The sequence below is a fragment of the Cyanistes caeruleus genome, chromosome 4 (genome assembly GCF_971803275.1).
Source record: "Cyanistes caeruleus chromosome 4, bCyaCae1.hap1.1, whole genome shotgun sequence".
NCBI lineage: Eukaryota > Metazoa > Chordata > Aves > Passeriformes > Paridae > Cyanistes > Cyanistes caeruleus.
This window is the reverse complement of record NC_141704.1, coordinates 60,855,139-60,881,058: the sequence shown is the minus strand read 5'-3', so window position 1 is coordinate 60,881,058 and position 25,920 is coordinate 60,855,139. Positions and strand designations below refer to the sequence as shown.

General features: G+C 38.7%; 1 protein-coding gene across 1 annotated transcript in view; it reads right to left on the bottom strand.

The window, feature by feature from the left end:
* ANO2 (anoctamin 2) overlaps positions 1–25,920 on the bottom strand; it is a 163,277-nt gene that overhangs the window by 7,713 nt on the left and 129,644 nt on the right. Inside the window, exons 16-23 of the mRNA XM_086885154.1 lie at positions 25,616–25,817; positions 21,896–22,007; positions 20,637–20,694; positions 19,678–19,778; positions 11,603–11,751; positions 3,523–3,675; positions 3,361–3,413; positions 1,220–1,401 (exon numbers count right to left, since the gene is read on the bottom strand). Of these exons, the coding sequence (XP_086741280.1) occupies positions 1,220–1,401; positions 3,361–3,413; positions 3,523–3,675; positions 11,603–11,751; positions 19,678–19,778; positions 20,637–20,694; positions 21,896–22,007; positions 25,616–25,817 (1,010 nt within the window). The remainder of the gene's footprint in view (positions 1–1,219; positions 1,402–3,360; positions 3,414–3,522; positions 3,676–11,602; positions 11,752–19,677; positions 19,779–20,636; positions 20,695–21,895; positions 22,008–25,615; positions 25,818–25,920) is intronic.

Sequence of the window (25,920 nt, the reverse complement as noted above, 5' to 3'; positions counted from 1 at the left end):
GCTTGTTGAAGGAAAACACAGGCAAATTTAGGGATAAAAAATTTAAAAGTACTAGAAATTGAGGGTGCAAAAGCATTTCACAGACTTACAAATCTAAAAGTTTGGAGATGTTGCATATTCTAACAGGGAATATTTTGCTAGCAACTCCCAGCAGCAGCAAGGGGGAATTACAGAGCTCACGTGCTTACAAGCTGCTTAAAAGTTAGGAGGGGCACCCATCTATCCTGTGCTGAAGTCAAGGTGAGAATGTAGGTATCCCCAAAGGCATTCCCAACAGCACTGCCATAGAGAGACAGATTTCTCTCCCTATTTACCCTGCTTCTGATGAAGAAACTGGGATGTGCCATTTTTGTGGGTTATAGTTGGGCAAGGTATGTACCTCACTTAAAATCAGATATATTGCATTTCAAAGCAAGGGAGAGAAAACCTCTGTACATTAAGGCTCTCCTTAAATAAATGAAAGAGGAACTTTTATAATTATTTTGTGCAGAGACCAAGCACAGGGTGATTTCGAGAGAGTCAAAAAGGAAGGTGAGACAGGCTGTTGAATATAACACTGACCCAAAGAACCTCAGTTTTGAACAGCTGGGGGTTGTGATGCCTGAAACAAGCTCTTTGAATTTCTGCATATTATTATGTTTGAAAGCTGGAGCCGTATTAGTGATTTCTCGTGCAAACTGGAACTACTCCATGGGTATCTGGTATTTGGGACATATTTTAAAGGAAGTTAAGCTTTGTTTCCCCAATCTAAAAAAAATGAATCTGAAATAGAAGACGTGTAGATGGCAACTGGTGCAGGTTTTAAAGATGGGCATAATATATTGAAAACCCATATCTCAGCAAGTAAGGACTGAATTTAATAAAGACAGAGAAAGCCTGGTTCTAATCACTGGGTATCCATTAAAAAAAACCACATTCTTTTTAATTAATATCTATATATTTCAGTAAAGAAAGTGTTAGTTTGCTTTTTTCTTTGGATCAAGTCTGTCTAAATTGTTTATTTTGCCCTTTAATGCCCTGAAAAAGCCCTTTTGAAGACCTTGTAACACAGTGAGAATACTCTAAAAGGTGTACTTCCAAACCCACATTTTCAAACATACATGAATATTGCTGAATACATGACCATATAAGTGAATTTTATCAATTCCCACTTTGAAAAATGACATAAGAGCCAAGGAAATTCCCTTGACTGTGCAAACTGCCCTTGCAAGTACTTTACCTGCAGAACGAAACCTCCTGTGCAAACAAGGAGTTTTCTGGCTGTGTCCCAGCCTTGAGCTGGCTGACATTGAAGTACGAGAGGGTGTGATTGATGAAGCCATGCATGGTTCCATTCTGACTGTATGCATATTGATACATAAGGCGTGGGATGAAATCAGAGGTGACAGCAATGACAAAAGCCTGAGAGATGGAAAAAGCAAAAAAAAATCAAATGAACAAGCAAACAACAGCATCGTGAATCTGTGTCTCCAGGTTAGTTAATTCAGGGGAAAAATTTCATGTTCAGGTAAACTTAGAGTGGTGGTAAAGGAAGAGTTATAAGGCCAGAATCGGTACAGAACATTTGCATATAAATGCACAGTATAAACCTGTATATAATATATATAATAAAACTGCTCTGTCTCTCCAAAGGAAGGCTCAGCTAGGGAAGTAGCAAAAGTAACTAACCGACTGTCCATTGCTCCAATTCTTTTCATTTCTGGAGCCATTAGGAGGTTTATCACTAGTTTAAAAAACACCTACAACAAACTTATTAGCCAGTTGGTATAATTTGGCCTATATTTTGGTTACACCAAACAATGTCAATTTTCCCCTCAGCATCAGGATTCACACATCTCACATGGGGGATATTAAACACTAAACATTTGATACATGCTGGTATTAAAACTCATGAGACTGGTATCCCATAAAATTGGTGTAATTGTGGAGGCAATCGATCACAGAATATCAATAAGAATTCCTTTGATTTCTGCTCTGGATGCACTCCTATTGGAGCAGGTCCAGAGAAGGCCATGAAGATGGTCAGAGAGCTGGAGCCCCTGTGCTGTAGAGACAGGCCAAGAGAATTGGGATTGTTCAGTCTAGAAAAGAGAAGGATTTGGGAGGAGACTTTAGAACCCCTTCCAGTGCCTGAAGAGACTCTAAGAGACCTGGAGAGGGACTTTTGACAGGGGCCTGGACTGACAGAACAAGAGGGAATAGAATCAAACTGACACACAGGAGGTTTAGATTGGATATTAGGAAAAAAATGTTCCTTTTGAGGGTGCCCAGAGCAGCTGTGGCAGCCCCATCCCTGGCAGTGTCCAAGGCCAGGTTGGATGGGGCTCTGAGCAAGCTGGGATAGTGGAAGGTGTCCCTGCCCACGGCAGGGGCCTTGGAATGGGATGGTCTTTAATGTCCCATCCACCCCAACCATTCTATGATCCTATGATGATTTAAAATTATATTTTGCTAAATAATAATTTCCTGTGTCAGTATTATCCAGATGGAGAAGTAGAATTGGGCATTCACTGTTTTGTTTTTTTTTTCAAACAGGTATGCACATAGTTATATTCCTTTCAAGAAAATGTATCTAACTCATACTTTAATGGAATCCCCAGGAAATAAAAATTTCTAGAGTTCAATCAAGACAGAAAATAATCAAGGATCATAATCTGCAAAGTGTATTCAGAGAAAAACAAGAGGCTGCAGAGTTTTTATCCTCCAGCATAGCTCAGTGCTGTACAGCTGAAATCTGTGCCTGACAGTGAGATTACGGGGATGTGCGGGGTTCCACAGATTTCGTACCTTAAATTCTGGAAACTGGAAAGCCATGAGTGAACAATGTTCCACCCAAGTGAAACAACACTGCTGGAAGCTTTAGAGTGCTGTGCTGTTGTGCTAGAAGCTATTTTATTAAAGAAATTGCATAACAACCCCTCCACAAGTTCTCCCTTCAATAGTAAAAATTACCTCCCTTTCTAAAGAGCTTTGACATCTTTAATATTTCTGGTATCATCCCATGACCTTAAAGGTATTTTCCAACCTAAATGATTCTATGAGTTTATGATCTGTAGGTTAAAAACTCACTAGAAACTATCAGGATGAAAGTCCTAGGGCATGAGATTTTTTTATCTTAAAGCATATACAGGAAAATTTTACTTAGAGAGTACATAAAGCACAATAAATATAACGTATCTGTATTCTGTTGTATTTGAGCAATTGAGAAAATTAGATGCCACTTTTAAATTATGTTGAAGGGCCAATGAAATATAAAATATTATAAAGATTGAATTATAAAGAATTTTAAATTACATTGAAGGAACAGTATAAGCTCCAGTATAAGATCATGGTTAGAAATTAGTATAACCAAACACTTACATTAATCATCACTGAAAGCTTTCCAATACAACTCAAGATGTTATACCAAATACCTGTAAGTGAAAGAAGAAAACTTACTCATTATTCATTATAACGGGTTCATTATAAATTTTCTTTGTATTTTTGGTCTAATCTTCGCTACAGTGCTCCTTCATTACTCACCTATATCTTTTTCTCTCACTGTGTCTGGCCTCCTCAGCTCAGTAACAAATTTTTTTGCATCAAGACGAACCTCGATGATGTTGTTCAGAAGAGCAAAGACAGGGGCCAGAGGGAAGGAGGCAACAAAGAGTGTGACAAAGCCAAATTGGATAACTGGGGGAAAAAAAAGAAACATTTTTTGATAGCTTCTGAAGGGAGCAGCAAATTGTTAATGAGCTTTGTGCATTACCAACCCCATAAAATTCTACTTCCCAGTTTGGTCCCAGAAATAAATATCCCAGAATAGGGCTATGAAAAGACAAAAGTTTGTCACTATGCTTTATGAGTGTTTCCAATAAAGCCTCAAGTTGCTAGCACAAGCACAAGCCAAAGGAAAATAAATTTAATAAAGGACAAAGGGTTCAGAGTCTATTTTTCTGCATTTATACATAATTAACTGATTAGTCCATGCTGTTTCTTTCCTGTGCTTTTCTCTGTAAGGAAAATTATACACAATCAACTAAAAGAAGAAAATCTACAAGTTGCCACTATTTCTTCCAGCTTCCTTTGAAAAACTTGGTGGCAGCCTGTGAAAAGCAAGAACAGAAGTGTCTCTGTGGATGCAGGAGCCAGTGGTGCTGTGCAGCACTTTGATCCCTCCTTTTGTCACTGATATCCTCCAACTTTAGAAATACTACTCTTTAAATCTGAATGAAGGTGAATTTTATATAAATATATATAAATATAAATATATTAAACTAATAAATGCGACTGTGATCTACATCTCAGAGTTAAAAAAATATTAGCATAGAAAAAGTATTGGTGTGTTTAAATGCCATATTTACTGCGGCATCTTTTTTGGCAAATTCCTGTATAAGTTCTCTCTCCACTGAGGGAGGAATTTCACTTTTCTGAGAAAATAGTACAATATTCTGTGTACATAGCACAATATATATGTACTTTATATATATGCACTATATAAATATATTCTATATATATACACTGTATATATACTATAAATATATACCATATATACTATAAATACATACAGTATTTATAAATACATATATATATATAAATATAAATATAAATATATATAAATACATATATTTACTGTATTTTATACTTTAAAATATTTTCCTTCAGCACTGTTGTCACAACCTACAACTAACTCTTGAAACAGTTTTCCCCAGGACCTTCTCACATACACTTGTTTTTTTGTGTACAGGTTGCAAGTTATCTGATATTTCCTCTTTCTCATCTCAGGAACAATAAAGTAAAATCTCTGTATAACAATTATTATTATTATTATTATCATTATTATATACTATTTTCAGTATATACTATATTTATTATATATATATAGTATTATTATCATTAATATATACTATTATTATTATTATTATTATTATTATTATTATTATTATTATTATTATTATTATTATTATTATTAGTATTATTATTATATGGCCTTTAGATTTTCATTCTTACTTTTTTTTTCTGAGATAAAGTGTATACACTAAGATGGAGCTTTTTCAAAGCACAGAATATCCTACTTTTGAAATCATACTTTCCTGACTATTCAGAGTCAGGAAAAGGAATTAACACGGAAATAAAACCAGATATTAAAGTAACAAAAACGTTTCCCCAAAACTGTGAAATTCTTAGAAAAATACATAGCCCCAAAATATGCCTTATTTGTTTCTAAGTGAATTTAGCAGGAATACAGCTGGGAGGATTCTGTAAAAAGATAAAATGAAAAGGAAAAAAAAAATAAAATATTTGCAATGCTTTAAGAATAAACCACACACACATTTCCTTTGATGTTGTTTGTAGCCTCTTCATTCATTGTCTGGGAAAATGCAGTTAAAATTTTTTTTCCAGTTCATGAAAAAATGTTCAAGGTATGCAAAGGACTTCTGGATAATTGTGTAAATATGTTTCATAGAAAACTGTGCCAGAAGTGTTTGTGTGGCCATCTTGAAATCTCTTCAACCTTCTCAACTCCTTATGAAAGTGTAAATGATGCAAAAAGCAGGCAAAAAAGCAATCCCAAAGCCAAAACCAGAATTTAGATGGCCTTGGGTAACAAATTAGCAAACAATCATTAAATGGAGGAGTCTTTGAACAGCCTCAACAATTCACAGGTACTTGTTGAGTGTGATCAGTGTTTCTAGAAACAAACCTGAATAGATTACAAAGAGAGGTATTGCTGTCCAGATCCTAGGAGGAATCTTTTCTCAGTATCCTGGAGTTCTGTGGATGCCTATCTGGTCACACTGGAAATATTTACACTACTTTTAGGACACTCACACTCCTCCTTAAAGGACAGTTGACACCAAGTCATCCCTTTTTTGGCTGAAAAACTTGATGGCAACCCTTAAATACCCTTTTTTACATTTATGTTTATGCCATAAGGTCTCCATAAAAAGCCGTTCATGTACATGGAAAAGGCTAAAGAGACCTGTGCCAGGAGCTGGACTGTTTCATAGTTTTCCTACTCCCCTGGTAAGCCAGTCTAGAGAAAAGAGAGATGAAAATTCCCCATGTTCATGGCACAAGCTAGGAAATAAAACAATTGAAGGTTGGGTGTTGTGGAAAGTCAGCTACATGCGAAATATCTTCTTGGGCATCCAAACATGACTCTGGATGTGCTGTCACTGACACAAAGCCTACTTCTGATGAGGGAAAAAGCCCAAACCACGCACTAGTGGTGCCCTTACTGTCTGAGTTGAGCACGAAAGAGGCCAAGGGCTCAGAGCCAGCCCTTCAGTTTCGCAACCCCTGATGCCACATCTGCAATACCTCATCCAGCCTCCGGCCAAGACAAAAACTCTGAAGGACAAACATCATCCAAAGAAGTGTCTCAGGTCACAGCCCTTCTCAGAAGTCAGCTCTTCACAGAAACTGTGCAGGGCCTGAGCAGAACCTGAGTACAACAATAACACAACCTGTCCCTCCAAGTCTGGCCTCCAAGTTATGACTAAGAGCACAAATCAAAGCTTTTAAATTATGGATCTGGAGGGTGGTGGCTGCTGTTCTTGTGTAAGGGATAAAGAATCAGTCCTCAGCAGAAAACCCTCCATGGTGTGGATCACTCAGGTTCTACAAGATTTACCTGCTCAGTAGTGTGAGGAACCCAAGTGTCTTTTACCTCAAAGCCTCGCCTAAGACAAGGTATTTATTTATGATTCTGTTGCTTTTTTTTCTTTCTTCTTTATCAATAATATCTGTCATAGGATCATGTGTTACTAGAAGTAAACAGTGGAAAAATCACTTCTGTGCTAAGCAACTTTCCAAATCCTAGGAAGAAACTTTTTGATATATAGCCAGACCTGGCTGAAAAACTAAGGAAAAGGTGTAATTTATAACTCTTCTGTAATAAATGTATGTAACAAGCCTACACACAACCACCAATGGTATTTTCAAAACCATCCTCATTATAGACATTATAGAAAAATGCAGTTTTCTCTTCAGTGATTTTTTTTTCTTTTTCTGCCTCACATATTGCCTTTTATGATGGCTTTTCCTGCTTTAGGGGAAATTCTTCCAAACTGCTCAGATTAATCCTTATAGTAGTCAGTAGCTACAGACATGAGATCTGATCATTTTCTTACTGGGCCATTGTTTTTAAACAGAAGTTGGATGATGAAACCTTTTATTATTATTTTTTTCTTGAGGAAGAAAGTTTTTAATCAATTGCCACATGAAGCCTGGACTCCTAGATGGGTTAGGCCAGAGAAGGAAAGACTAAATGAAATAGGAATCTGAAAATCATTGCTGATTTCAGTTTCTTCTCAAGGAAACACAAGTGGTATAAATTTCAGATATTCATGTGCATCATTTTGCTCTTGGAGCCAATTTAATGAAGTTTCTTCCATTAGCAATATTTATTGCTACTCTAAACATCATTTTACAGCATTTTACAACAAATTTCTTGCCAACTTCTATCACTGCAGGCCAGTTAGACATGATGCAAACTTGCTGCCATGTGGAAGAGGAAATTGCTGTACATGCTACCTACTTTGGGAATGCACATAGTATGGTATATTGGCCTGGGTCAAAAGTCTTCGCACAGTTTTGGAAGCAGGAATTGCTAAGGAGAAATTAGATACATGTTGACAGTGATAATTTATGTTTCAGGATTACTTGAGAAAAATTTTCGGATCACTCAAGTGTTTTAAGAGTGTATCCACTAAGAAATGCAGGAATATGTCAATTAATAATATCAAAACAGGCAGTCATCAGAAATGTCACTGATTTGTCACAAGTCAAATCTTTGTGCAGAAGTGCTATTGACAGCCAAGGCTTACACAACAAAAAAGTTCAGCACAGTCTGCTGGTGAAATCAGATTCAAAGACCCTAAAAAATTAATCTTGTTACCCATAGAATCATTTGGGTTGGAAGGGACATTTAAATGTCATCTTCCCCAAACCCATGCAATAAGCAGAGGTTTTCAACTAGATCCTGTTGCTCAGAGCTTCATCCAACCTGACCTGGAATGTTTCCAAGGATGGGGAATCCACCACATCTCTGGGCAACCTATGCCAGTGTTTCACAATCCTCATTTTAAAAAAATTCCTTCTTACAGCTAACCTAATTTGTTGGCATGGACTACAGTGACTGGTATTTTGCAGAAACAAATTCCAGTGAACAGAGTCACATGTCCCAAATCGGAAAATAGAGTAGGTTAAAAAATAACCAGTGAATCTTGCTATTTCTATGAACCTACCATGATTGTAATGAGGGCAGGGGTAGGAGAGTGAGAAAGTGGAAGTCTCTCTAAGGCTTAAGGATTGTTAGTATAAGAAAAAGAACTAAAAAGAAAACAGCTTTGAAATGGACATCCCAGAATTTAAGTGGGGTACTGATCATCAAAAATTCCTTTACTTGTGGTGCATCATGCTGCAAAACACATCCTGAGACTGTTCCAAGCCCTCTCCCTCAGAGAAGTGCTGCCTTAATGGGATTAATTTGCTTCATAACAAAGTGCAAAGAGAATGTGTGATTTGCCATGTGTGGAGTGGGCCAGACTCCAGGTTTTGACAGAAATCAGTAAAAGAGAGCAGATATATGGATAGAAAAAAAGCAAGAACTGCCTGTGATTAGGGTACAGCCTAATGAATGATACACCTGGAGGTAAGAGTCTTAGCTAAGGATGTCATCCATCCTCAAAAGTAGGAGCATCCTGGCAGGACAAACCTGAATGTAGAGACTACTCATACTTGTATACATAATCTGCCTGCTTTTGCATGAAACCCCATCATCATCTGCATGGGGAAACCCAAAGGCTGCAGCAAGCCCCATGTGTAGTTCTTCCTTCAGCTGCTTCATTCCAGATTGCCACTGGTGCCTGAGGAAGGTTGCCTGAGTAAATCAGTGTGAAAACTAAGAAAGAAGTTCTGAAACTTCTGAAACAGCAGCCAGATTTCTCTCTTTTCCTTAATATCACATCTCTTCTTACATTCCAGTAACCTTGCCTTTTTAAGCAATTCAGGATAAAAAAAAATACCTTCCTCTGGCCTTCTGCATTGCTTCCCTTCCCACTGTCCCCAACTCAAAATTAGAGAAATAGGTGAATAATCTGCTGAGCTGCCTCTTGCAGCGTGATGCCCTTGAGAACAATCCCAGCTGACAGGTTGAGTGCTGAGCTGCACCAAGTGCTTCCTGCCAGCGTGGGTGGTCTGAGCAGTGGATCTGACAGCTGAAAGCAGGGACGCAGACCCAGGGCAGCAACCAGAGTTGGGGAGGTGCAGCTTGGCTTTCATCTGCCACACATTTGTCTGCAAATCACATAGGCAGGGCACAGCTTGGCACACTGTGAGGCTTCTCCACTTGGGAAGCTTACCCTCCTGTTTTAAGCAAAGGTATAGATCAATAATTCACCCATTCATTTTCCCTGAATTATCCCCGAGTGGGTGCGGGCTGAGGCACTCACCATGGTTTATGATCCCAGCAAAAGGGACTGATCTAAATTACAGGCTCAGTGTGCAGTGATTTATAACATCAGTACCTTAAACCCTGATACTACAAGTCAGAACCATGGAATAGAATCAGAATATCCCAAGTAGGAAGGGAACCATCAAAATCCAACTCCTGGCCCTGCACAGGACAGCCCAAGAATCCCACCATGTTCCTGAAAGCATTGTCCAAACTCTGGCAAGCTTGGGGTTGGGACCACTCCCTGGAACAGGAACCCCCCAAACCTTAACAGACTGTGATGATACTTCTGCATTTCTTTTTTTTTTTTTTTTTTTTTTTTTTTATAAACACATTAACCTACTCATTTTAGTGGCCATGATTTGACTCATCTTGGCAACTTCAACAATTTGCTCCTAAAATTAAAAAACCCAAACAGTTCCCTAAGGGACAGCATAACAAATGGCTAAACATGGGAGCTTCAAGAGGTATTCTGAAGTCAAAACACAGGTAAGGAAAACCCCACTGTAGCTTTTATTCATTGAAGGACAGACTACTGACCTGCTTCCTTTCTGAACAGGTGGCCTTAAATGAACCCATAAAACAAATTTGACATTTTGGAAATTTTGTTCAAACTTGCAGCATCAACAGCAAACTCAAGCAATGCTGACAAACATCACACCAGTATGTATTTGTTACTGGTAACTAAAGGCCCTTGTCCTTAGACCTAACCAAGAAATCTGGGTTGTTAAAATACAGATGTTTCTGAGTTATTCCTAAGCATAATTTTTTTTTTTTACAGGGAAAAAGTGTCTATGTTTTTTCACCATTGTTTAATTTCAAAAATTGCTAAGAGGCTTGCTTAAAGTTTACAGGAAGAAAAATCATCTTGGGCTGAAGTAATTAATGGAAAACAATCAGATAATTTTTCAACAAAGTATCATCATGTGCAAAAGGGGATGGAGTAATAGAAGTGGCAACACAGACAGATCCTAAGGTGAGTTGAAACAGTTGAGAAGGAAATAATGGGAGGTGATGGATTCTTGATGGCACTACAGAGGGCAAGGTTGGGATGCCAAACATATTAATAAGACATCCTCAAATCTGCCATCATGTGAAATACCTCATAAATCTACTATTCTATATATTTTCACGTAGTAAATTTTAGATTATAAATTATATCTACAAACCAAGATTGTTTCTGTATAGAGAGATAAACCATATATGGTATTTAATCTTTTTGCCATAAAATGTGTTCCCCTTTAGATATTTTGAGAATTAAAACAGGAGTTGCCACATTCAATATTTAAGAGATTCCTGGTTTTAGACACCATGCCCACTGTGCTTCTCCCTGAATTCTTGTGTGCCCTAAACCTTGGGTTTGCCTGGACTATTTCTGTCCTTTCTACTCCCCCACCCACAGCATTCTTGCTTTTTCCTTCCCTACCTCTCCAGGGTCTACTCATGAAGCAGCCACAGGGCTGTGCTGCCCAGTAGAAGAAAAACATGGACACAGTGCAGTGAATCCACTGGAAAGCCATGAAGATGGTTAAGGGATCAAAGGACCTGACAAACAAGGAGAAGCTGAGACCACTGGGATTGCTGTACCACAGGAAAGGAAGATTGAGGGGATCTTACCCATGTGGCAGGTTGGAGAAGACAGAGCTAAAACCTTCTCAAGGGCACCCAGTGAAAGGACGAGAGCACCAGTGGAAATGTAGGCAGTGCAATTTAAACATTAAAAAATCCTTTGTGTAAGGGTGATCAAATACTGGAAAAGTTGTTTAGTCTCCATCCCTGGAAATACTCAAAACCCAACTGGACAAGTCTCTGAGCAACATCCTCTAGCTGACCCTGCTTTCAGCAGGAGGCTGGATCAGATGATCTCCAGAGATCCCTCCTCACTATAGCTATTAATTCTGTGGCCAAATAGTTTCTATGCACTTTACTCAGCTAGGAACACTGGAATCTGACATCAGAAGTACTAACAGATACTGGAATTCATGATTATTTCTCTGTTGGCACTATGGTAGTCTCATAGCCCTGCTGGCTTACATGGAATTTCTGCAAACTACAAGTGCTGGGGTATTTTTTCCCACCTTCTCATGACCACTCCTGAGATGCAGTCCTATGTAAAGCCGTGGTTATTGTGGAAAAGGAAAGGAAATTCTGAAAACTTACTCATTTCCATGTATTCTGGAGTCAGCCCAGTGAAAGGTTCCAAGATGTAGTCAAGATTCCATTGCTGAGGGTCCTTTGATTGGTTGGTGTCCATTTCCTTTAGCTCAGTTCTTTCATCCTTCAGCTTCCTGAACAGCTTCTTGAGCTTTCTGAGGAACAAAAGTTCAGACTGAACCAAGTCTGGTTTTGTTTTGGTTTTGGTTTTTTTTTCTCTAAAAGATTTGGCTCAATCCTTTGCACAGCAACACAAAACTAATCTTGTGTGCATCACAGGGCAAGTTTACACCACCCTGGGAAGTTCTGATGTTGTTTATTTATAGGTACAAGCTACTGGAGTTGAATCTAGTACTTTATAATATTTTTCCTCTCTAGATGTATATTCCTTCCCAAAGATCCTTGGACCTAAGTAACATTAGTAATTAGTGCTTTTAAGAACAACATAGTGAGCACCTCTCCTCTTAACAAAATACAAAATATAAGGGTTTCATTCCACATTTCTACTACAAGCACACTTTTATCTCATTATAAAAATTAGGAACTTCCAGTATAATAGAATTTTAAGGAAAAACTTACTAGACATTCATGGGTTGCCCAGAGAAGCTGTGGCTACCCCATCCCTGGAAATGTTCAGTGCCAGGTTGGATGGGACTCTAAGAAACCTGGGATAGTGGAAGGTGTCCCTGCCCATGGCAGAAGCTTGGAACTGGATGAGCTTCAAGGTCCCTTCCAACCTAGGCAATTTTGTGATTACGGGATGTTTCCAATCAAAGAGGATGCAAGAATGTACTGACAGTAGAAATAGCAGTATCAAACACTGTCCCACTGAGATGGGGATACAAATTTAATGACACTGACAAATAAATTAGAGTAAAATTAATAATTTCTAGATGAAGAGTAAAGTTTTCCCTATGTCCCCTCCCTGCTGTGGAGGGAGGCCAGTCCTCCGAAAGGCTTCCACCTTGAAGATCTGTCCCCTAAGATAAAACAAAACTACTTAGTCATGGTGACTAAGCTGTGGACTCCTTCCTGCTTCAGCACCCCATGTTATCTCCTTGTAAACTATTGGTCATTTTATCCCTGTCTTAAACCATTGGTCCTTTTCCCAATTCTCCCCTTCCTATAAAACCCCAGCTTTTTCCCCGTTCAGGGGAAGGCTGTCACTGGCCTCCTTTGCTGAAGCCTGCCCATAAAGGACTCTGTGGAATGCTACACGGCCTCCCGTCTCTCGTCCCTGCGTCAGCTGGGGTAACCCATGAGCTGAGCTGAGCTGATCACTACAAGAGCTGAAATCATATCTAAAAGAACTAATCACTTGAAGCCTCAGGCTGAGCTCATAGGGGTTACCCCCAGCTGGAAACTGCCTGAGACCCCTGTACGGCCATTCCTTGCAGGACCCCTATCCGGGAAGTCTGTGGCGGTGGCTGAGGGTTAGACTAACCCCTGAACTGGCTACAACCCTCTGCCAATGATATTTTAAATACATATGCATCAGCAACTTCATGCTATTTTACACAGAAATTCCCATGGAAAACAACAGTAGAATGAGGTATTTATTAGCAAAATATAGTTGAATTAAAAGAAAATAGCCAGATTTATACTTAATGCATATCTTTCTTTTGCAGATGATATTTATCTTCCACAGAAACATACAGCACTATTTTACAGCTCTTCACATACGTGCCATGAATGGAAATCCAGACTAATTCCAGTGATGTTTTGCCAGTAATGTAAGCAGGGCTCTCCCACAAACTCTTCCCCCACAGCCTGTGATAAACCCTTTGAATTGTAGGTGTGTGGCCTGGATACAGGAATATTTGAGGGAAGGGGTTTTCCTTTGGACCTCCAGGGAAGCAGAACCACTTTCCTGGACCCTGACTTCAGTAGCAGGGCAAGGCTGAGAAACAAAAGCTGGCAAACACAATAAAGGCTTTGCTGTGTGGGTTTATTGCTTCATTCCCAACTTTACACTGAACCATGGGATCACTGTGTTCCCACAATGACTGAGGAATTTCTGCACCTACCAGTGTTTACAGGACACATTCCATTTCATCACCAGTATGGAGGAATTGGGGATTGGAAGATACTCTTTAAACAGGTCTAGATTGCATCAAGCCCTCTCAGATCCTGGATCATAAATCTTCAAAAATCAACGGGACAACTCCAGCTTTTGTTTGAGGTGGAAGGAAGATGTAATTCACAAGTCTGATGTTAACATCATCGGTACTATGGCATTGCTGGTACCCAGGACACTCAGATTACATAGTTTTAATGAAAGGGCAGGGCAAATTTAAAATGCTTCCCAAGACAGAACTAGATAAATCCTTACGAAGACATTAACCTCCTACATCATGCAAACTCAGCCATTTCAAGACACTAAAATTCCCTTTCTCCTCCTCTGCCTTTATGGCATCCAAAGGAACTTATCTGTGACAGAGGTGATGTACCATTCAGAGGGTAGGAGGCTGGGGTAGGATTTAAAGCAATCACAGAACTCCCAGGATGCTCTTCCAGTATATCCCAATTAATTTCCTAATGTGAGGGACTCTCAGAGGATGGTGAACAATAAGTTCAAGACAGTGCTGATTTCTGTTCCAATGAAATGATACGAGCTATAAATGTCCCTCACACTTCCACGGGCAGATGAGAGTGCTGATCATCTCATTGTCATGGCACAGCAGCAGCTGAGATAAAATTTGGGTGTGTTTAGATGTGAAATCTGTGCACATGTGATCTAATCCTTCAGCTACAGCACCACAGAATCCAGTTCTGGAGTTTAACACACACACACCTCCCAGGAGAACCCAGTAACTAAAACAATTTTTGTTGTTCTTCATGTTTATTTGAGAATACACCAAATCCAGGGCTCAGTTGCTCAGAATAATTTTTAATTTTTCATCTGGTTATCTCTAAGTCAGGCATGAGGAACAGCACCTTTAACCATTTGGAGTTTAGCTTTGAAGAGTGTCTGTATGCTTCTTTTTATGTTTTTTTTTGAAAGATCAACTGACTGAAAGCAAGCCAAACCAATTATTTCCAATTTTCCACCAAAAAAAAAAAAAAAGTACCTTTGTGTCATATTCCAAGCATGTGAAGTTTGAAACCAAGCAGAAATGTGTCAGAAAGTTAAAGGAACAGAGAGGAGGGATTTGCAGGGTGTTATTCTCCAGCGACACAGCAATAGGGCAATTAAAATGAGTTTTGCAGAACTCTGTGTCTGTACTTACGATTGTAATGCTAAAACTGAGTATGCTTTTTAAATGTCTTTGTTTGAAGCCTGTTTCTTAATTAACCAGATCAGTGTTTTTAAAGAAGATGGGCAGAAAAAGAGTTCTTTTAGCTTCTGATTTGCTCCTGCCAGCCAGCTCCCCACACTGAGGAAGAGGTAGGTTTGGCCATTCAGGATGAGTGTCCCAGAAGCATTGTACAGAAGAGGCTCATGCAGCAGTTTCATGACTCCAGAGACCTGGGCAAAGAGGGAAAATTGTAGAGCTGTAGAATAGACATTATTTCTGGTCCTTTTGCCAGGGAATGTCAAAAAGCAAGGTGCATCCTTAAGGAGATTGAACAGCATGTGAGAAGAATGAATGCAGGATGAGTGGGAAAGAAAATTAACAGGTTTTTGTATCTAGGCTGTATCTCGAGCAGTTAAAAATGACACTGCAGCTTCTCACAGGGGATTTGCATCAAATGCTTGTGTTAGGTAAGAGGTGGGAACATGATTGAATTATGCTGATTGTAATTCCCAGTATAACCAATGAGCACTGCATTATGCACGTTAACAAGCATCTGAAGTGAGCATAAAATCACTACAGCCCCACCTGCCAATAACCCTCAAGCTGCTGTGAATAAATATGATTAAAAGAGAAAAATCAAGCTCCAAGTGATCCTGGCTGGGATGTAAGCACATGGTGATTAGATAAAGGCTCCTTTTTAAAAATCAGAAAGATGATTCAACAGTTTCTCTATTGATACTGTAAGAAGGAGCAGCTGGATTTGTGGGATCTAGGGGAAAGAATGATGATGACTTGGGAAAAATGAGAGATTTGTGGAGTGAGAGAGTGGAATGGATAGAGGCTGAAGAGGTGGGGCATCTGGAGGGAAGGTTGAAAGAGGACAGATGGAGGAAAATTACTTTGTTGGCACAAGCGTTTACGTCTTCAGTGGTTGTACAATTGGGATTGTTCAGTCTGGAGAAAAAAAGGCGCCACAGGGCCTTAAGTGAGCCTTCCAATGCCTGAAGGGAACCCACAGGAAAGATGGAGAGATACTATTGGCAAGGGATGGAGTGTGGGAAAAGGGGGAATGGCTTCACACTGACAGAGAGCAGGTTTACACCGTATATTGTGAAGAAATTCCTTTCTGTGGGGGTGGTGAGGCCCTGGCACAGGTTGCCCAGAGAAGCTGTGGCTGTCCCATGCCTGGCAGTGTCCAAGGCCAGGTTGGATGGGGCTCTGAGCAACCTGGCTAGTGGAAGGTGTCCCTGCCCATGGCAGGAGCTTGGAACTGAGAGGTCTTAAAGGCTCCTTCCAGACCAAACCATTCTGTTACTCCATGATTCTATGAATACTTGCTAGAACTTGCTAGAGATGCGTGTAGAGGTTTTACATGAAAAAAAGACAGAAAGCCACTAGAACCCAGCTGCCAGCTAATTATTTATAACAGGTGGGTTTTTAAATCTCTCCTTTCAGTTGATGCTTTTTGATCTGTAGGATAATGAAAAAAGGTGCAGCGAGAAAGCTAAACAGACAAGATTCTTAGGTTGAGTAGCAGGAGCACCTGTATCTGGAGAAAAGGAAGAGCAGTGACCCAAACTCTTGTGTCCTTGCCTGTAATTTTCTTTCCTGCTTTTGGGAAGGGACACTGAAGATCCAGGCTTTCCTTCAGTCACATTCCTACAGTCTGTTCACACCTCACATTCACCGTCACAAGAAGAAGGCAAGGGGAGAACAAAAGTATCTAAATTTCTTGTTCTTCCACAAATTTTTGGTACAGCCATGCTTCCTTGGAACACTCAGATATCCCAGATCCTACAGAAGTTTTAGTTGTGTTTGGGGTTTATTGGTTTTGCAATCAGAGGAAAACAACAACAATAAAAAACAGGAAAAACAAAAAGGCAAAAAAACACCATCCAAACCTCTAATTAAGAATAATTTAGTAAAGGTGAAAAACAACATAAGAGATAATAGCTATGAAGGGGTGCCCTTAAATGGATTTTACTAACTCCTTGTTAGTAAAACAAAGAACTCTTTGTTCTCATTAAGCATATTTAAGTATATTTTGAAGGAAGTGATGGAAATTGATGCTGAATAAAAGGGCCACAACCACGGCCTCAGTAAATTCAATAGTTTTGCTGTTCACTTCAATAGGCCAGGATTTCACCCTAAGGGTTTAGCATCAAGGTCAAAGACAGAGAGTAATAAAATAACCACATGGATGGGTTTTTTTCAATAAGTTCGAAAAAAACCAGAACTAAATAAAAAGGGTCTTAAAAGAACTCTGGGTTAAGGCTTTCAAGCCCTGCAGCCTTTTAGGGTCAATTCCTGTGGCAACAGTAAAAGAATGATGGTATGTGACACATCTGAGTGAACTGTGGCATATTTACATCTGTTAAACTTGTGAATTCCAGCCCCACAGAACATACATTTTAGTTCAAGAGGGCTTACTTTTCTGTAATTCAAATCTTGTTGTATCTACCTAGCTGGTTTGCTATTGCTGGATGCAGAAATTAAAAAAAGAAATCATACAAGGTTTAGGAGACCATAAATTACATTTTTCATAGCTGTGGCAGTAGTTTATAGAGAAACATTGAAAGGAAAAGCAAGGATGCATTCCTCATGACCCCAAAAAATGCATAACTGCCATCTTAAATTTCCCTCATCACTCAGTACTGACCACAGATAAAGCAGAATGAAGACATGGAAATATGCTTTCCAATTATTTCCAGTTTGGGGTTCTAGGAACATAAAGTATGTCTGTTGCTTGCAAACTTACTCTAACATTTACTTAGCAGTATTTTTTGAGGAGAAAGAGAAGAAAATGGGATTTGTGATTTCTTCAAATCAACTAAAATGCCTTGGTTTTTCTGGTGAATTAAATCAAAAGGTTTCCTGAAAAAAACCTTGAAATTCTGAGATTTCAGTGAGGAAGAAAACTTTTTTATGTGTCATCAGATTAACTCAGCAGAGAGGTGTTTCCCTGTTACAGATGTACAGGGGACAGCATCAGATTCTGTGCAGCAAATCACTATTTATGATATCCCCTTCTCTCTCTCCATATGGAGAAGGCTGGTGGCAGGACCAGGACTCTGCCAACAGTGAAAATATAGGGAGCCAATGGAAGAATCTGTATTATTCACCCAGACTCTCAGTCCCTCTAAAGAGGCACAAGGCAAGAGAGGATGAAAAATTCAGCTGCTGGTACCTATAAGAATCCAGTCCAAACCAGTACAGTGGTCCATGCAGGAACAGAAGGATAGTTCTGATTTAATTAAGTGCTCAGTGATTCTTCTGGTGCAAACAGGTCCAGGGAGAAGGGCCATGCCCTACAGATATACAGATTTTCTTGGTACAGATATACAGATTTTCTTGGGAATGCAGACAAGCAAAGGAAAAGCAGATATGTTTATTCCAGGATGACAAGATAGTTTTGTGACTGAAATGAGATATTTATCTAGGAAAGGAAGGAGGAAAGTATGTTTGATTTTAAACAGTTTTGAAAATTGAGGCCACCACTGTTTGTTGGCTGAAGAGTGGGGGAGCAGATCTGAGGGAGAAAAATGGGATGGAATTACCGCATTCTTGCACTGAAGGGAGGGAAATGAAAAATAATTAGACATGACTTTCTGTTTGGACTGGATCAGTCCATGCTTTCATGAGTCAAAAATAATAAATACAGTATTTGTAACATCATAAAATCCCCTGTAAAAAAGTCCAGTAGCAGTAAGTTTTTTGGAAGACGAGAAACAAATTACAGCAGGTTTACACTGAGAAAGCTTTAAGCCTTCAACATATCAGATATTTTGGGAATGATTTACCACCCTTTTCTCAAAATAAAATGTAAACTCAATGAGATGCAGACAGAAAACAGGCCTCCTATTGAACTTTGACACAAGAATAATGAAACCATCCATAATCTACATCTGATTTGTTTGGGAATCTTTTTCTCTCTATTTAAATTCCTTGCAAGAAAAAAAAAAAAAAAAAAAAAGGTTCTTGCTGAGAAAAGGGAGGAAAAGGCCTTATTTGAAATACATTTCATATATTTTAAGAATCACTCCTCTTGATTTCTAGTTACCATCTCCATGGATGTGACTTAAAAGCTACTGACACCAGAGTTGGAAGATTCTGCCTCATTTCAGTGGAGCTGAGATGTCTAAACCAGACATTTCATTTCCAGCATTTCACAGGCCACTTCTACCACAAAGCAAACCTCCCAAGAGGCAGGAGCAGGACTTTCTCAGTGGATCCCCAGTGCCTGAAGATCCCCTTGGCACCGGTGACAGACAGGGAAAGTTTTCCTGCTGTATTTGGAGCACTGTAGCAGCCTGTGGCAGAAAGGCACTAAGCTGTCAGTGTCTCTGCTTGCTCCAGGATCATCACAGAATGACATAAAGGCACCTTGGAAACATGTGGATTTCATCTGTAAACCCATAAAAATAGTCATAGATCAAGTAATAGATTTTAACACCTTTTATGGGTTATTGCTTTCCCCCACACTATCTCCCCTCCACTTTGTGCTAATTTGTATTCAATGCTGCTGTCCTGAGAGCTTCTCTGAAACTTCCCAAGAGATCTATCATACCTTGCCTGTTTTCCCTGGTTTTTAAAATTAATTTAAATCAATTATTTCATATATTCCATCATTTTCTTTAAGCCATTTAGTGAAGATATAGCCAATTATTCAATATAAAATACAACCAAATCATTTCACCACAATCAAAAATGTGATCCATCATCACATTCAATTAGAATCCACTGAAGGCAGTGGCAAAAGTCCCATTTAGCTGAATAAGGATCAAGTCTTTGATTTATTGTGCCACAGGAATAAAGCATAATTGAAAAGACTGGGATACATACGGGATTCCAATTTCAAAGAGATTGTTTTGAATCAGTTGCTTTCCAAGCATGATGATACTCAGCTGAATGCAGAGTTCCATCAGACACCCTCCTGGAGCACACTGAAATGAAACAAAAAATTAAAAAGATCATGAAGGGATTAAGATAATTTATTTTAAAATATCCATCTGGGAGAGCTGCCAGTGCCTTCATGTGCCCACTGTCCCTGTCACCAATTTGTGTGGGATCATGGAGCTCATAGATCACTGCAAATCTGTGCTTGACAAGGTATTTCATCTCCACCCATAAAACTGCATTATGGAAAATATGCAGAGCTCTGAAACAACTCATGTGCCCGGGGGCTCCTATATTTCCTTTAAAAATATTTACTATATAATCAATGTAATAAACATAATGCAGGATCACCAATACTCTTCCAACCTGATATCTCCCAGGGGGGAAAGAAAACCTTCAATCTTGCAAAAAAATTTATGTCAGCTTTATTGTCAAACCTTGAGTACATCTCTCAGCTTTCAAGGGAAGACCCACAGCAATCCCCTTCATGAGGGATTTTTTTTTAAAAAAAGACATTTATAGGTTTAGCACAAAATGGGTCCAGGATTTTAAGCTATTAAAATTGCCAAGCATCCAGTGATCTACAGAATGGGAAGTCAGATTCACACTTCCTGAAGGCCTCAAATAAATCATGGAATGTTTGTGCCTTAGCACCCAGTTTTAAAGCACAGAATGGTAAAGCTTTCTAAGATAGACCATGAAATAGTCAAAACTGCAGAAAGAAAGAACATACAGTTGCCTTAGATGGAAACCCTGGGTTTTGCCTGGTCAAGTTGAAGATTTAATCTCTTGTTTTAATATGGGTTTTCTACATTTCCCCTGTTGTCTGTAGTCTGCTGAACACTGTGCACATACTTCTTTGTGTAAAGGTTTTTATTTGTAATTTGAATTTTGTATGTACTTACCTCTTCCATCCTATAACCTTCAAACACATACACATAACGACCAGGACGGCCAACAAACCTGAAAGCAATAAGAATATATAAACTAGTATAAAAACAGGAAATATGCTAATTTTGACACCATGATTTAATATACAAGCACAAAAATAAGTTAACTGTGAAATCAAGATTATTCATTTGTATTAGCCAAAATATTTCAGAAGTAGCTTCTTCAATGTGAATTTTCAAGGGCTCAGCACCTATTCAGCTTTGATTATTTCAAAGCAATAGGCCTCTACAAATGGTTTTCTACTACATCCGGATAAAGTAATTTTAATAAAATATTTTTCAGTGCTGAAACAATATGACAATAAACCCCCTCACTTGATTAGAGATGGCAAACCTGGGGACACATATCCTATTTCACATTCTCTTACATGTGAGTAATGCCCTGAATGGAATTATTTGCATATCTATACACCAAGACTCTCCTGGCTACACCAGGAGAAACAATGATATTGACTTCATTCTAACCATACAACACAGAAACCTTGTCAAAAAAGAGAGAGTTTGGTGACCTTTTTCATTGGCATCTTACAATATTTGCAACCGCTAGCTAAATGCATGATTAATCCTCAAATGAAAGGTGCTGGACAGGATTAGTAAGGAGCAGAGATTAACAAATTTTACAGCCCCTAAAAGGAAAAGCAAAATGGTAGGAAACAGAATCCAGAGGATGTTTTAAACATTTCTTGCCAAAGTTTTAGCAAGGAATCATTTTAAGCTTCCCACTCAAAAGCATGTGGATGACTGGATCCCAAAAGACATGGATTCTGAGCCTATAGGAAGTCACACTTATTTAGCACGACAGCTGAACTAGTTTTTGGTCAATCACTTCATTTGCCAGTTGACTGTAACTATTTCTTAATTTGATATGGGAGAATAATGCAAAATAATGAGAAAGTAATAGAAGAAAGAGTTCCATAATTTTAAATGAAACAGGAAGACCTTTCTTTGCTGAATGATGCTTCAAGGAAAATTTGCTGAACTGTGGAAAGTTAATGCCAGTAAGCACCACCATTCATTATAAAAACAAGACCTTTTTTAAATACTTAAATGAATTATTAACTTTAGATAACCCTGTCAATGATATTTTTTCAGAGCTGGCAAGGATGACCAGTCCCAGACCTTTGTGCCCATTTTTAAACACAGATCCACTTATATAGACGCATACATAAAAATGCATACACAGAAATATATAATGTAAAGTATATTTATCCTACCTTCCTTTAAAAAAGGCAACATAAAAAATTGATGCATAAGAATTCACAAACTTCAGTAGGAATGCCTTCAAAATCAGTCTTTCCTCAAAATTTTTCTCTGTTTTTGGTATTTCTGGAGGGAAAAAAGCAAACCAGAGAACTGAATCAGTAAGTATAGAAAAGTCCCTGAATCCCCATATACTAAAAAAAAAAAAAAACAAACCAAACTTCAAACTTTGGGCTTATATTAATTTGTCTTTTGTACCTCTAATTTGTACCAAAGCCACTAGGTCTGTCACTGAGTCTTGATTTCCAGAGATATTCAATTCCACAAAGTAAAAGAATAAATTACTTTGCTGTATATATGGATATTAACATATGTATCACAGTATTACCTGGTTACACAACTAAAATAACAAAACCTTCATATTCTCAATAGAGGAATGCTGAAAGCAAAGCACAAAGACTTTCAACCAGAAAAAAACACCTTAAAAACATCCTTAACTTGTAGTCTACAAACAAGCCTTCCTTTCTATGGTGAGATTGTTGATATGTTTGATGGCTAGACATGAGACTAAATACATTTTTTAATAAGGTATTAAGTGACTTAAGTGCAAAATAAAGGCACATTTTTGCTAACAATTCACTATATATGACCTTTATTTCAAGTTTTCTTTGTTTAAATATTTTCAGTATTCTTTACTCTGTTTCCAGATTTATTTTCAATTCCTGTGGAAATTTTCTGGCAGCAGAAAACACAGGTATAAGACAAAGACTTTTCAACCTGATGGTAGGATCCTTTTTAAAATATTTTATATGGGTGAAACCCTTGTGTTTCTCCACTCATCCTGAGCTGTATCTAATGTGAGAGAAAATAATTTTATTATTAAATTTATCATTCTTGGCTGAACTTCTGTGGCACAAAAAATGTGTGGAATAATAAGGAGCTTTGGCTTAAGGACTTCATTAAAAATACAGCTGTACTTGTTTTGTTTTGTTTTGTTTCAGGCACAGTTTGAGTGTTCTGTTTGCTTCACTGTTGTTTTGGGGGTTTTTATCTTAGAAAAGCAGCATGATTATTTTAGCACTAAAGGAATAGAAAAGCGTAATTAGCCCTCACTGCCTGGCTTTCTTTGTGATACTTTCAACCACATTTTCATAAAAGATCAGTGCACAACCTGATGAGACCTAAGGCATAATACACCTATATGTATAAAAAAGCTTAATAAACCTTCAAACAATTTGTAGGTGATCCTATACACCAAATAGATCCACAAGTCAAGAGCTCAGGGAAGAAGGAATATTGAATAACAGCAGTGCAGCTTTTCATTTGAGGGAGAAAAATCCTAAACTTTGCCTTACAGAGAAACCCCTCCAAGGATGAGCTCAGCCTCTGGAAGAACATTTGCACACCATATATGGTCCCAGAGGCTCCCTCAGACATCCTATACCATAGCTGTAGAGGCATGTGTAGAATTTGTCCTCTAGCTCATCGGGCGTGCTGCATGAGAAATGCATTCAGCCAGAATAGGTGTGCTAGTAACAGAGAAAACTCCCATATCCCCAAAAAATTAAACACTCAGTGGTGGGTTGTTATGCTAAAATTGGGCAGCTGGAACTTTGCAGGTGGAGGATGAGTTGAGCTAAGGGTGGAATGGGCCTTAGCTGTCTGAAGGAGCTGCTGCCTTTGCAAGGGACAAACACAAGTAGTTTTGATTTTGTCCCTGTTTCACTGGTTCTTCCTTGGCCCCATGGCAAGGGGTTGGAAGGAGGTGAGCTTCAAGGTCCCTTCTAACCCAAACCATTCTGTGATTCTGAGTTACAAGTGAGCTGTAAATCTTGTCTGGCACCACCTGATTACTGAAGATTATCTATTCTTCCTGGAAATAGCAGGATACCACCTGCACCTTGGCTGGTCTCATCTGTGATAAAGGACATCAGTGCCCCACTCTGCTGGGCCTACAGGAGTCCTGCTCCACTCTGCAGGAGCTCTCTGTATTGATAACAACAAAACTCCCACTCTTTTCCTCCAGGCACTGGTTGAAGAGGTACTGAGGCACACACATGACTGTAATCCCATGATTAACACAATTGCTACCAGTACTATTTTTGTGCTAACAGATGTATTTTTCACCTGAACAGAGGTTCAAGTGTACTTGGGGTTGGCATAGAAACTTGTGCTGCCAAGAGCTACTCCTTCAGCCCAACAAATGTGTTCATCTTGTGGATTAAATGCAGTGTGAAAAGAGAACTGAGCATGTTTTTCTCCTCTCAGCAAAATGAGAGTTCACAAGTTAAGCAACATTTATCAACATGGTGAATTGTAATTTTTTAAAACATTGTGATTACATTTGGCATCTGAGCCTAGCACTGGAGAAAGCTGCCTGAGTGACCTTTGTAATTCATGTCATTTGTAGCACTAGAGATTATTTTGACTGGATCTTTCTTAAACAAAACATCTGATGGTTGATTAGGAATGCTGCCCTTATAGAGATAGGATTAGAATGAAATGCAAAGTGACAGGGGGACAATAATCAGCAAGTAAGAAATTGTTTCTTTCACCCTTCAGCCTGAAGCACATTTCAAAGGGAGAGATTTTCCTCCTGCACTTCCCAAGCAGAGGCCATGGCAATCCCTAGCATTTCCCAGCTCCTGCCTAGAAACTGCTGGAGAAGTCTCATCTTCATCTTTTCCTACTCTTTCCACACAGCTGTGTCATTCCTTAACATTTGTGCCCTTTCTTACGTGGGCAGGTGCAGTGAACAGAATTGATCAGGCCATACACAGCAGCCTGTCACTTATGTGAAAGCTGAAAATCTGGATACAAGTTTGGCTTGGACAGTGAGTCTGATCTCATTTATTATTTAGAACAGAGTCCATTTATGTAACCCTGTTACAATCTGCCTAAAGCCTGGTCGAAAACAAAAATAAACAAAATTAAACCAATAAAATGGCAATTTGAAAACTAATTGCTTTGTCTTCATTTCTTTCAAATACTTCAGGAATTTAAGCTGAACTAACAGGACCATACTTCCAAAATTCAGGACTGAAAGAGATGTTTTCGTCTGTGAATTTAAAAGTGTTCCGAGAAATTGAGAAGAAAGAGTAATCTTATGTAAGGGTGCTATAAGTCAATATTCTTGGTCTAATTTAATAAAACAAATTAATAAACAACAAACAGAATAAAAATAAAAAATAAATTTAAAACCCAAATAAAACAAATAAATAATAAATAATGATAATAAAACAAAGTCCCAATGTAAACACCTGTTAGTACACATCTTAAGCCTAATGCATATAACAAATCAATACTTCAGGCCTAAACCTCTATAGTAGTCAAAGGAATTACTTCCTTTCAAAAGAAATAAATAGCCAGGCTTGCAACAATATTTTGATGTTTAAAATAAATTTTTAAAGTCCAACCACTAACTGCAATAGTAATGATTATTAAGAAGTCCAGCCCAGAAATGGCCCTAAAACTGAAGAAAAAAATCATTTGAGCAGTAAGGAAATGGGTAAAACTTTCATCAAGGAAACAATATCAGAGTAACTTTGTCAGAACCATCAACATTTTTTGAACAACCCACTGACTTTCTGCAGCTCTTAGGTGTAAAGAGGTACTTTCACAGGCCTGAATGTTTTCACTGGCCCTATTCAGGAGGAAATACTCCTCCTGCACCCTCCTTACACTCCCTCGTGTCAATACACAAATTAACAAGGAATGGGGTGAGGCAGTTTTACCAATTTCTGTCAGCCATTTGGCCACAGCTCCATAAATTTCATCAAGGATGAGGACCACCACGAGGTTAATGATGACAGCAGTGGCAGTCACGGTCACTCGAACATTGGATCTGGTTGTCTCATTTGTGCTGAAGGACAAGGCTGCAGCTGTCGTGATTCGGTACACGATGACACCAAACACTGCTGAAAACGCCAGCATGATCTGCAAACAAATTAATACACAGGTTAGTCCAGCTTGGAAACAGAAGCTTTGGCTGCAAGGCTGGGTGTGTTCCATGAATCGGCATTGCAGAGTTGTTTCTTAG